The following is a 12,074-nucleotide window of genomic DNA, read 5'->3' on the forward strand; positions in this document are numbered from 1 at the left end:
AATGCCGCTTCACACCCTCAAAGGAAGTGAAAGTGAAAGTTGCTCAGTCATGTCCAACTCTTTGCGACCCCAGGGACTCTACAGTCCATGGACTTCTCCAGGCCAGAATACTGGAGTGGGTAGCCTATCCCTTCCCCAGAGGATCTTCCCGACCCAGGAATCGAACTGGGGTCTCCTGCATTGCAGGCAGATTCTTTACCAACTGAGCTATCAGAGGGAAAAGTTTATTTCCTGGCTTAGAGGATGAAACAGAATTCTGTGAGTTCCAATTCACATTATTTATTAATATATTTGGGTCTTATTTTTCCTAATCAGCTGAAAGGAGGCACTAATTCTGCCTTCACTAGATGTTCTGAATATGCACTGCAGTGAAAGAATATATAAATGCCAAGGAACAAGCTATGCTGGTGGCAGCGCAAACACAGATCCTTGGTGACAAAGGGTTAAGATTTCTACTTGATGAGTTCCTAAATCTTGGCTTAAGGCAGCCAATCTCTCCCATGGTCTCTTTTATCAGGTGGTTTTCTTCTGCCTTTATTCTCCGATATGACTGTACACATGTTATACAGATGTAACATAGATGCTTAAAGGAAAGGAGAGTGGCAGTGAGGGGCTGGAGAGTCAGGATGCATGGGGAATGCACGGGTGATGGACCCCTGGCTTCTTGCTTAGAAAGCTCAGTATGGACACAAAGAGAAAGAGCCCAGCTGGACAGGATGTCTTTTAGAGATTCTGGTATACTCCAAGGTTTGGGTCTTTTATGAAGATAATTTGTCATACCACTCCTTTGGAAAAATATAGCCTGTAGCCATCCTCAGAAAGGCATGAAGTTATAAACTGGGAATTCTTCCCAGGCCAAAAATCAAGGTAAAAGCACAGAATTTATCCCTGAGGGAGAATCTGCCTCCTCTCCGGGATAAAACAAATGATCAGAGTTTTGATTTGTGCTGTTACAGCCAGCTGCAAATTGGGGACTCAGGGAAGGAGGGGTTTCGGAAGACAGCATCCTCTGTGGCCAGTGCTAAGGAGACACCCACCCTGGGAGGCTGATGTAATCATTCAAGTGACAGAAGACAAGGGCCTGAGTTCAGGTAATAAAGAGGAGAGGGCAAGGCAGAGAAAGATTTTGTAAGTAGTAGCAGAGAATTAATGCCTGTAACAATTTGAGGGAAAGAAAAGGAGGACAGACTTTAAGATTTAAGCCCACTGACGTTGCTGGTTTTCAAGGTAGAGAAAAGGGGCCTTGAGTCTAAGAATGTGGGCAGTCTCTTCAAAGTGGCAAAAGTCAAGGGAACAGGGCCTACTCTGGTGGTCCGGTGGTTAAGAATCTGCCTTCCAGTGCAGGAGATGCCGGAGAAGGCAACGGCACCCCACTCTAGTACTCTTGCCTGGAAAATCCCATGGACGGAGGAGCCTGGTAGGCTGCGGTCCATGGGGTTGCTGAGAGTCAGACACGACTGAACGACTTCACTTTCACTTTTCACTTTCATGCATTGGAGAAGCAAACGGCAACCCACTCCAGTATTCTTGCCTGGAGAATCTCAGGGACGGGGGAGCCTGGTGGGCTGCCATCTATGGGGTCGCACAGAGTCAGACACGACTGAAGCGACTTAGCAGCAGCAGCAGCAGCAGGTACAATCTCTGATTAGGGAATTAAGATCCCACATGACTCAGGGCAGCTAAGCCTGTGCCACAACTAGAGAAACCCTTGGGCCACAACAAAGACCCAACATAGCCAAAATAAAATAAAATAAAAAAAGTCAAGAGAATAGACTCTTTGAGAACCTTAAGCAGGCAGTACAGGCCTGCTGACACCTTTATTTTAGCCCAGTGTAGTTAAATAAATTAACTAAGGTAAATTTTGAATTTATAGAATCATAAGATTTTTAAAAAAGGGCTTCCATGATGGTTCAGATGGTAAAGAATCTGCCTACAATGCAGGAGACCCAGGTTTGATTCCTGGGTTTGGAAGATCCCCTAGAGAAGGGAATGGCTAACCACTCTAGTAGTCTTGCCTGGGAAATCCCACGGACAGAGGAGTCCATAGGGTCACAAAGAGTTGGACATGACTGATAGACTAACACTTTCACTTTCAAGACCAAAAAAAAAAAGATTTAAGACTAAACTCTCGAATCTGGAAGGGGCAAAGAAAGGATCCTCCCCTAGAGAATCCAGCAGAAATATGATCCTGCTGCCCACAGGTTGATTTTAGCCTCATAAGATCCTTTTTGGACTTTTGATCTCTAGAACTTCTGATATCCAGAACTGTAAGACAATAAATTGTGTTTTAGCAAAAAACAAGCAAAAAAAAAAAAAAAAAAAAAGGTTAAAGCCTATAATAAATGGATAACAATGTCACATTTGATGTGATCACAGAAGGTCTGGGGAGGTGGGTGGGAAGATGATGAATTTGGCTTTGGACCTGTTGAGTTTGACCTCCATAGGCGGCCAAAAAGTAACCAGAAATAGAAACCTGAGGATCTCCAGAAAGACCTGCTGGTAGGATGAGCTACAGGAAGCTCTGCCTTGTGTTTCTGTGGGGTATCCATCACTAAATGTGATTTTGGAGAGGTTTTCCCAGTGAGCATTTGGGGAGATGCCTGATTCAGCAAACCAAGAAAACACATGTCCTTGGGCCTTCAGTCAGCCAGTCGCCAGGCTGGTTGCACTGGTCTACCTTGGCAGTCCTCTGTGTATCTGGTTCCAGGGAGGGACATCAGCCTGGAGAGATTTGGATGTGTTGGCATGCAGATCCTCGAGTGCAAACACTGCAACCAGGCAATCTCATGCTGTCCCAAGCTTTTCTCCAAAGCTTCGTTCCCCAAACCCACAAATAACTCAGCTCATAACAAACACTTGAAAAAATAGCTAATAGGCAACCAGCCCAGTGTTTCTCTTCTTGACTAATGCTGGCAAAAAAAAAAAAAAAAACACCAAGAAGAAGGGGGGCCAGGTACATGTCAAGTGTATGGATGTGTTCCCCTCTGATTATGAGTTCATGAACTGCTTAAATATAAGCAAGTCTCCCTTGATGCCGCCACCCCTCCTGGTGCTACTGTTCCTCTTTGCTTTATAGAATGACTTTTCCATTCTATGCCTTGAGTGAAAGGGTTGGTGTGCATTTTAAGACTGAAGCATTTGAACCCAAACACCTCTACAGCTATGCAGCAGAAATAGCCTGGTGCTCAACAGACAGGGTACTCAGAGAGCTGCTGGGTCTGGGAGCTCAGATTCAGATCTGTTTCACATGATTTACATCAGTACTTTGCACTTGAGCCCCTGATGTGATCCCTCCTCTGGCTTCACACAACGTTTTGCAAGCCCAAGTGATAAGTCTGGTTGTCTTCATTGGATTGTTGCAAACATTAAATGTAAGAAGCATATAGTTCTCTGCAGTCACAAAATAAAACTTCTTACACAAAATTAATGGACAGAAAATTCCTACTGTTTCTGAAATATTATTATACCTTAGCTTCCCATACTGGGAAATGCATTTATCTGTGGTTTGTTGCTGAGTTGCAACTATTCCTACCTGGGATAAAGCGCACAGGTTTCAAGAAGCCAAGCGGCACTAGCGGCAGAAAGAAAGAATACACAGACTTTTGTTGTGTGGCTTCAAACACCAACAAAGGAATCCCCAGGTTTGTGTTATTCTCAGAGACTCAGTTTCCTTTGAGATATATGCCCTCTTCCCCTCGCCCCCACCCAAAAAGCAAAACCAAAAAGGTTTTACCTTCATTCAACACAAGCATCCTAGTGCCAGAGCAAAAACATGTATGTTCAAGCCTCACACACTCACGCGCTGTGTTTACATGGAACTCTATACCATGACCTCTACTCCTGGCAGCGAACCAAGATAAACTTGAGTTCCCCTTTCTTTGATTGCTCTACCCTCCTGGGCTTTTCTGACAAAGGGGGAAAAAAAGCAAAAGGGTGGATACCCAATGTTCATACCTGACACAAAAGTATAAAACCACTGGTCCCGACTTTTTGGGGAAGTCATGTTCCAAGACTCTTCGATCTAGCTGAAGCCAGTTCAAGTGTCCCCTGTGGAAAAGAGAGACCAGTGGATTAGACCTTTGGGTTTTGCCAAAGTTGCTTGGGATGAAGGTCTATGTCTGCATACATGGCACATGCTGGAGCACAGAGAAACGTGGACCTCTGCTTCCCTCTTCCCTCTTAAGTTCTATAATTTGCAGACACCAAAGGAAATATTGGAGAAATATTGCGTCAGCAGGAGATACCGTGTAACAATCAAAGTTGGGGATTTGAGACCCGCAGTCCATTTCCTCGATAGCACTGAAATGAAAGGGCAATCATTCTCTCTTTCTTTTTTTGTCCTGAATTCCCTGACCACCACAGGGAAGAAAGACAGTCTTTTCTGTCACAGGCCTCCAAACACACTTTAGAAACATGTTGGCAATCTTCAGCATATCTTGCTGGAAGCAGATTGGGTACAAAGTGAATCAGAGACAATTTCTTTAAAAATGAAGCATACACCTAGCACACGACCCAGCCTTTCCACTCCTAGCAATTTACCCAAGAGAAATGAAAGCAGACTTCCATACAATGACTTTCACACACAGATGTTCATGTTATTTGTAATAGCTCGAAACTTGAAACAACCCCAATGCTGATCACAGGGGAATGGAACAATTACGATATAGAAAGGAATACTACTCAGTGACAAAGACAATGAGCTATTAATACACAGAGCAACAAAGATGAATCTCAAAATAATTATCCTGAGTGGGAGAAGCCAGACAAACAGAGTACAGATTGTATGATACCATTTATAGAAAACTCTAGAAAGTACAAACTAATCTGCGGCGACAGAAAGCAGATTGGTGGTTGCCAGGGGTGTGTGATGGGGGGACAGTGTGTGTGTGTGGTGGGGGACAAGCAAACCTTTGGGTGTGATGGAGATGTTCATTATCTTGAAGGTGGTGATGGCTTCTTGAGTGCAGACATATCAACACTTAGGAAATTGTAAACTTTAATTGTGTAGTTTACTGCATGTCAATTTTATCTCATTAAAGCTATTTTAAACAGTGAACGATGGAAATACTTGATGATATGCAAATGGGGTCACTTCTGCATTTATTTTTTCCTTCCCTTCCTCCCTCCATAAATATTAATTGAGCATCTTCTCCAGATAAGGGTCTGGAGATGTAGCAGTAAGCAAAATTAACACAGTCCCTTTACCCCTGATGCTTATATTCTTGTCAGGAGACAGGAACTCAGCAATTATTTTCACAATTAATTCTGCAATTACTAATAGTATTAGGACCTGTAAGGACCCAATCTAGTCTGGGGGTCCAAGAAATGCTGCTTGATGTTTGATTGAGATTTGAAGAATGATGGGAGGAAAGCAAAGAGGAAGAGGAAATAACATTCCAAGCAGCAAGGCCAGTGCGTGCAAAGGCCCTGAGGTGGAGAGAAAAAACCTGGCACCATGGTATCAAGTGAACAGAAAGGGATGAGGCTAGAGAGTGGGGACCAGGGTCTTGGTGACAAGTTGAGGAGCTTGGTCTTTGAAGAGCAAGACAGAATCACAGAACAAGGGTGAGCAAAGGGATCCACCTTGTCCCTTTCCTCTCCTCTCCTTCCCCAGTCTCAGCCCATCATTCAGAAGGGCTGAGTCCCATCATCTCTGTGACTCAGTGAGCCCATGCTGAACAGACACTATTGCACAACATTTCTTCGGGGCCTGATGCTGTGTAACACTGGTGTTTATAATGTATACACCCATGTGAAAGGCTGTGCTTACTGAACAAAAGCTGTTGCATCATTGTATTAAAAGGTTTGCTCCTCCAAGCCTCCAAAGAATGAAAGCTGGAGGCTTTCCATCTCCATTTTGAGATGTCTTTCAAACCACACCTTCTGCACACAAAAATAAACAAACCCCTCTTTCAACTAAGCCCAAGCCCATGGATCCAGAGATGAGGATGAGGGCTGCCTCAAAAGAGTGTCCATTGGAGGAACTCTGGCCTCTTTCTCCTCCAGGCATTTTCATCTAGACAAAACATTTTTTTTAATTAACTTTATCTTTCATGTTTAAAGCAGTTTCTCAATTCTGAGTATAAGGGTTAAAAAAAAAAAAGAATGGAAAAAAGTTCTCTGTGCAAAACAATTGGACCAGCATCTTCCAGAAAGGCAGGATAAATTTTTCTTCGAAAAAACATGGGATCTGGAAACAGAAGGCCTCAATGCCATCATTGTCTCTGGTCAGACCTGAAATGTTGACAATGCCCTGTAGGGATCATGTTGTTTTAAACCTCTGTGCCTTAACTCATGCTGTTCCCTCTGCCTAGAATGCCCTTCTTCCTCTTCACTGCCCAGTGACGTCTGGCCCATCCTTCAAGACACAGCTCTCCTGTGTCTTCTCTGGGAAGCCTTCCTTGGTACCCCTTCCTCACACCACACACCAGTCCGGGCTGTGGGTCCTCCTCTGGACTCTCACAGCACCCATCCTGGGCATAGCTCTGCTGCTGCCCTTCCCGAAGTCCATGGAACTTACTCTGTGTACACACTTTTCCTCAACAGACTTTCTACATATGAAAAACACAGATCTACTCCCTCAGGTAACAGCGTGTGCATTTTTGATTAACTGGAAGGTAAGACAAACAGACCTCATTATCAAGGTGTAATAACCCACAGACTCCCCCCACCCCCACTTCGACCTCTGAAAATGTCAAACATCTTCCAGGATCCTCTCTTTGTGCTCAGCTCCTGCAAACATGTCATATGCATGCTCACCCCAGGACTTCGATCATTTGGTTTCTCTTCCTTGGAACATTCTCTCCATCCTCTTTATCTGAATGCTAGCCACTATTCAAGGCCAAGTTCAAATCTTACTTTTAGTGAAGGCTTCTGATTGCCTAAGTCTGGGTTTTCCTTCCAATGTCTCCAGAGGTTCTGGTTTGTGTCATCTGCAAGGCATTTAACATAGCCTAGTGTAATTAGTTATTTAAAAAATAGGACCTGTTTCTACAGCTCAGTTGTAAGATTTCAACATTAAAACAGAATCATCCCTAGAACACAGTATAGCATTTGGCAAATATTACGGACGTCAAAGTGCTTGCTCACTGGTTAGATGACTACCTCTTAAAGAAGCTAAGGTGTGCCCTGATCTTAACTTACAAAAGTGACTAAGAGACAACCATGAGAGGTCAAGGCCACTGAAGGGAAAGTTTAATGTTCCTCATGGTTTCCTGGAAATGAGAGGCACCCATCCCATGCAGGGTCATGAGAAGAAGCTCCAGCGTTGTTCATGAGGCAGAAAGGAATATGGAGGACACAGGAAGAGACTTCACTGGGGTTTTCGTGGAAAAGGCATGGGGGACAGCTTAGGACTGGCTAGCCTGAACAGTTCTGGTGGACCTTGAGTCTTAAGAGCTATCCCTGGTTCTCTGGTAATTGGCTCTGGGGTGATTAAGGATGGGAGGAGGAGTACTGGCTTGGGGTTTGGGAGTTGCTTAAAGGAGGTGGTTCAGAGTGTGGCCTCAGGGTCACAGAACTTTGGCTGTTAGTTTGGGATGGAATGGAAACAATTTTAGCTGTTAGTTTGGCCCTGTAATTAATGATCCCAAACAAATACAGAATCAATAAAAACTCAGAACAGAAATTCATCCAATGACCGTGCAGGTTTAAACTTTAATCTTTTGCCTTGCAATAACTCCTGATAAAGAATCTGGTGAGACTAACCTTTTCCCGAATCTTTCAAGAGAGAGATTAGAATGGTGCACAGCAGTTTGCCTATGGTCCCAAATGCAAGGAATAAGGAGGAATTGAGATGGAATGTTCTACCTGTGCCCTGAGGATCCATCAATGGGTCAGGCTTAAGAAATTCTCATTCCACCCAAGGGCACAACATTTCTAACCACTCACAGCGTTGGGGATTTGACCTGGGGGCCGTAATTCACTTGGTGGAGAACCTGAAAGCGGGAACCCTTTGAGGAGATACAGACATGGTTGTTACTAGGGTACTACTCTACGGGGTTTGCTCATTGCCCATCTTCTTCATCCATGTTAATGGAGAACAAACAGGTATAGATGGATCCCATTTCCCTACGTAATTTCATTGCCCACGCTAAACTTTTTTTAAAAGAACATTAAAGGGACGAATTCCTTGGTTCCCAGGCATGTATTAGTTCAGCATTGATCAAACCATGAAATGACTAGATTAAGAAAATGGTCAAAAAGCAGAAAGAACAAGGAGGCCAGAATTCCCCCGTAACTGAACAGTTGGCCTTGGAGGGAAAATGAACTTCCTCCCCCTACTTCCTCTACTCAGATTCCTCAACCCCAGTTCTGCAAGGAATAATAGCACACACGCACACGCACGCGCGCGCGCGCACACACACACACACACACACACACACACACACAAGCAGGGTTCTGAAATCCTTGGGGAGGGCTCTTCCTGCACCTGGAGTCCTGCGACCCTTCCACTTTATGTGCCTGTAAAATCTCTCCACTACAAAGGTGCTATGAAAGGAAAGACTGAGGCACCAGTGACCCACCCTGGGTCCCTGAGGATAACTGCCCAATATCTGGGCCAAAGCTAAGGGATGGGTTAAAAAGGAAACTGTAAATCTCATTTCTGAGGACACCACTTTCCATGCATTAAAATAATTTCTGCTGATTGCGTTGGGTTCAAGGTCACATTTCCTACACCCAAGAATCAAGGATTCCTCACTGTCCGTGATTTTTTTTTTCCTTACATAACACCTCTCGTTCCCAACATCAGGTCTCTTCCTCAAATCTTGTTTTTCTTTTCTTTAAGCTTAGGTAGGATGGGAAGCAAAGAGCAGAAGAAGCATTTTTTCTATACAGTTTAACTAAGAGATGCCTGATAGCTTGGTTTCATTATCTCATTGATTTTTCATTTGAGAATTCACATCAGTATATTGGCCTATAACAAAGCAAAAAAAAAAAAAGTCCCAGCAGACGCTCACAGTATTTTTGATATTGCTTGACTGATAACTATCTTTAAAGCTGAGCAAGATAACACCTATTTGGTTTATGGAGGCAATAGGTCAAACTGTTGGGTCAGTAATAAATATGCAATTGCTTCTAGGCAACAGAAATTGGATGCATTTATTTAACAGATTGCTTTTAGCTTCTCCATACAATACAAATAGATTTCTGGTCCACACAATGGCACCCTCAATAGAGAAGGCCTTAAAGGGAGCTTTGTTTGTAAAGAATCACTGGGGTAGAGGTGTGTGATAAGTCTATCTGAACCCAACACGATCTTGAACCTCAGGGGAGAATAAGACTTGGTGCCTTTTAGAGGTTTTTATTGTAGACAGCTGATTCTTAGGGAATGTGCTTCCAAAAAATGTCAAAGCAAGAAGATGAAGTTCTTTCAGGTATCATTAGATGGAAAGGCTAGGTTTGAAGTTCTTCAAAAGGAAGATTTCTGTGCTTCAGTACTTCTTTAGGGTCAGAAGTACGTGTGCTCAGCAAGGACAGCTAGGAATATTGGTTTAGCTAGACTCCCTCAAAGAGTGGCTTTCAAGAGTGTGTGTGTGTGTGTGTGTGTGTGTGTGTGTGTGTGTCTACAAGAAAGAGACACACACAGATGAAGTTTAAGAGAAACAATATATAGGGAGCCTAAATGACTAAATCATGGGCTATTTTGTCCATCTGAATTTATGCCTTCAATTTTTTTATTACACACAGAGGGATTGTGTGCTCTACAATGTCCTCTGAAGGCTACTCAAAATTTTCTTTTCTAGCATCTCCTACCTATATCTTAAATATTTACTACCTAAACTAAAATACAAGCTCTCCAAGGGGTCACAGGCCAGTTACTTCTGTATCTCCAGGATCAGTAGTGGATGCTTAATAAACATTTGCGGAGAAGCGAATACATTGACTTTAGATAAGCCCCATAGATCAATATTGCTGTTGGTTCCGCGACTGCCCTCCACGTCTGGACGCTGCTCCTGCCATAACTAAACAATCTCTGTATCCAATGAGAATTCACCTAGGCCGGGGCCCGGGCTCCCCTGTACCACCAGGCTTTGGGAGGAAAAGGTCAAGAGAAAGATTGGATTCCTAAGACCCCTTCTGGTTGCCTCATTTTTTTCTCTTAGCTGCACACAGGAAGAGTTCTGCTAAAGCCCTTTTCTGGTTCCTGAACAGAAGGTCCTGTTGTTTGCCACGGCGTCTGAAGGTCTCAGCGGGCTGCCTCCAAGGGGGTAATGAACGCTGAATGCCGCGTTCCCAGAAGCAGCTATTACAACCAGGGCACCGAGGTTGTAGCCATTGATTTTCTCCTCGGTCGCACGGTACAGAGCATTTAATGAATGGAAATCCCAAACCTATTTCCAAATAAATTACATTCCCAGGGCTGCAACTTGTGGTGGTTTCTTCTGCAATTGGAAAACTGCTTTTCTGCTTTTTTAAATTGCACATCAGCTTGTGACTGGGGATGCTCATCCACTAGATCCTTTTCACATGTCTCGGTCCATGCTGGTCCTGGCTCCAGTCAAGGGACACAGGACTCAAAGATGCTGCTGAACCGAGGGTTCTCCCCATTGTCCTGGCATTGGGTCTACAGATGCAATTCCAGTGTGATATGGGTATTTAATTATCCAGATAAGTCACACTCCCTTATCAGTACCTATCCACGGCTCAATTAATTAAGACACAGCATGATGTTTTTAAAAAAATCCTTAATCGGTTCTTCAATTTAAATTCTGGCTTCAGAGTGCCTGTGAACCTTCTAAAATTTAAGCACTAGTTATTCTGTGTGTAAACAATTGTGGGGGTGAGGGAATGTAACTTCTTAAATTTCACAGGGGTCTGTGATTAAATAAGAGGTTAAGAACTATTCTTTTCCTAGTTGGTATGTGAGAATACATTGGAACTGTACATAGCTTTTGAAAATGTGCAACAATGGCTTAACTGAGTTTTGTGTCTTTTTCCTTCAACTTTCTAAATACTTCTTAAAGTGTTGTTACACAGATATTCATTTACAGCATTTGACAAACAATCCTTAAAATTTATGACAGGAAATTAAAATTCAAATATGTTACAATTAATCATGAGTTCACCTTGAGGGGTATTTGACCATTTCTGCTAAATAGCCTAAAAGCCGTTCAGTTATTGCTGTTGATGGTGGGATCCTCTGTCAACTTTTTTATTTTAAGAATGGAAAACTTGGGTGTTACAGGTGTTTGCCTATGCCAATATTCCGTAATAACCTACATCAGAAAAGAATTTGAAAAAGAATAGATGTATCTATATATATAACTGAATTACTTTGCTGAATTACATTGTAAATCAACTATAGTCCAATATAAAATAAATCAACTAAAGTCCAATATAAAATAAAAATTTTTTTAAATTAAAAACTTGGGTGTTATCCATGGTTGCCTATGTACAAACTCACTGAACTGTACACTTTAAGTATGTGCTGTGCTTGCTTAGTCGTGTTCCACTCTTTGTGACGCTTTGTACTGTAGCCCGCCAGACTCCTCTGTCCGTGGGGTTTTTCTGGCAAGAATGCTGGAGTGGGTTGCCATTGTCCTCCCCCAGGGGCTCTTCCTGACCCAGGGGTCAAACCTGAGTCTCCCGTGGCTCCTGCGCTGCAGGTGGATTCTTTACCTGCTGAGCCACAGGGGAAGCCTTAAATATGTGCAGTTTTGTATGTCAATTTCACCTCAATAAGGTTTTTTTCTTTTTTTTTTAAAAGAAACCCAAATAGAGGAAAAATTATGACTGAGAATAGATCAGATAACTAAAAATAGGGCTTTACGGATTTAAATTATACCATCAGAACCATGACCTCTGAAAAAAATCAGCCTGGGTGTTAAAACAGCAGTGGGAATATTTCAAAAATAACATACAAAAATAACTTTGCTTAAATGATGAACATTAGTGTTTGATACATGAAAATCTCAGTTAGTCTATTTGCACTCTAGGAAACACAAAATCTGAAGTTCTGAGTGTGTTCTAAACAGGTTTCCAGAATCTGGAAGGAAGAGTTTATAACTTTGCAGGCTCGTGGCATGAGTCCTGATGGGCCCCAAATATTCAAAGTTAGAATGAACTCAGCT

At 42.9% G+C, this 12,074-nt stretch overlaps 1 protein-coding gene across 6 annotated transcripts in view; it reads right to left on the bottom strand.

Annotated features, from left to right (window-relative positions):
• FRMD4A (FERM domain containing 4A) overlaps positions 1-12,074 on the bottom strand; it is a 666,577-nt gene that overhangs the window by 150,710 nt on the left and 503,793 nt on the right. For all 6 annotated transcript variants that reach the window (XM_061126256.1, XM_061126255.1, XM_061126254.1 and 3 more), the window contains exon 4: positions 3,955-4,047. In XM_061126256.1, coding sequence (XP_060982239.1) covers positions 3,955-4,047 — 93 coding nt within the window. The remainder of the gene's footprint in view (positions 1-3,954; positions 4,048-12,074) is intronic.

Source organism: Dama dama, chromosome 23 (assembly GCF_033118175.1).
Source record: "Dama dama isolate Ldn47 chromosome 23, ASM3311817v1, whole genome shotgun sequence".
Taxonomy (NCBI): domain Eukaryota; kingdom Metazoa; phylum Chordata; class Mammalia; order Artiodactyla; family Cervidae; genus Dama; species Dama dama.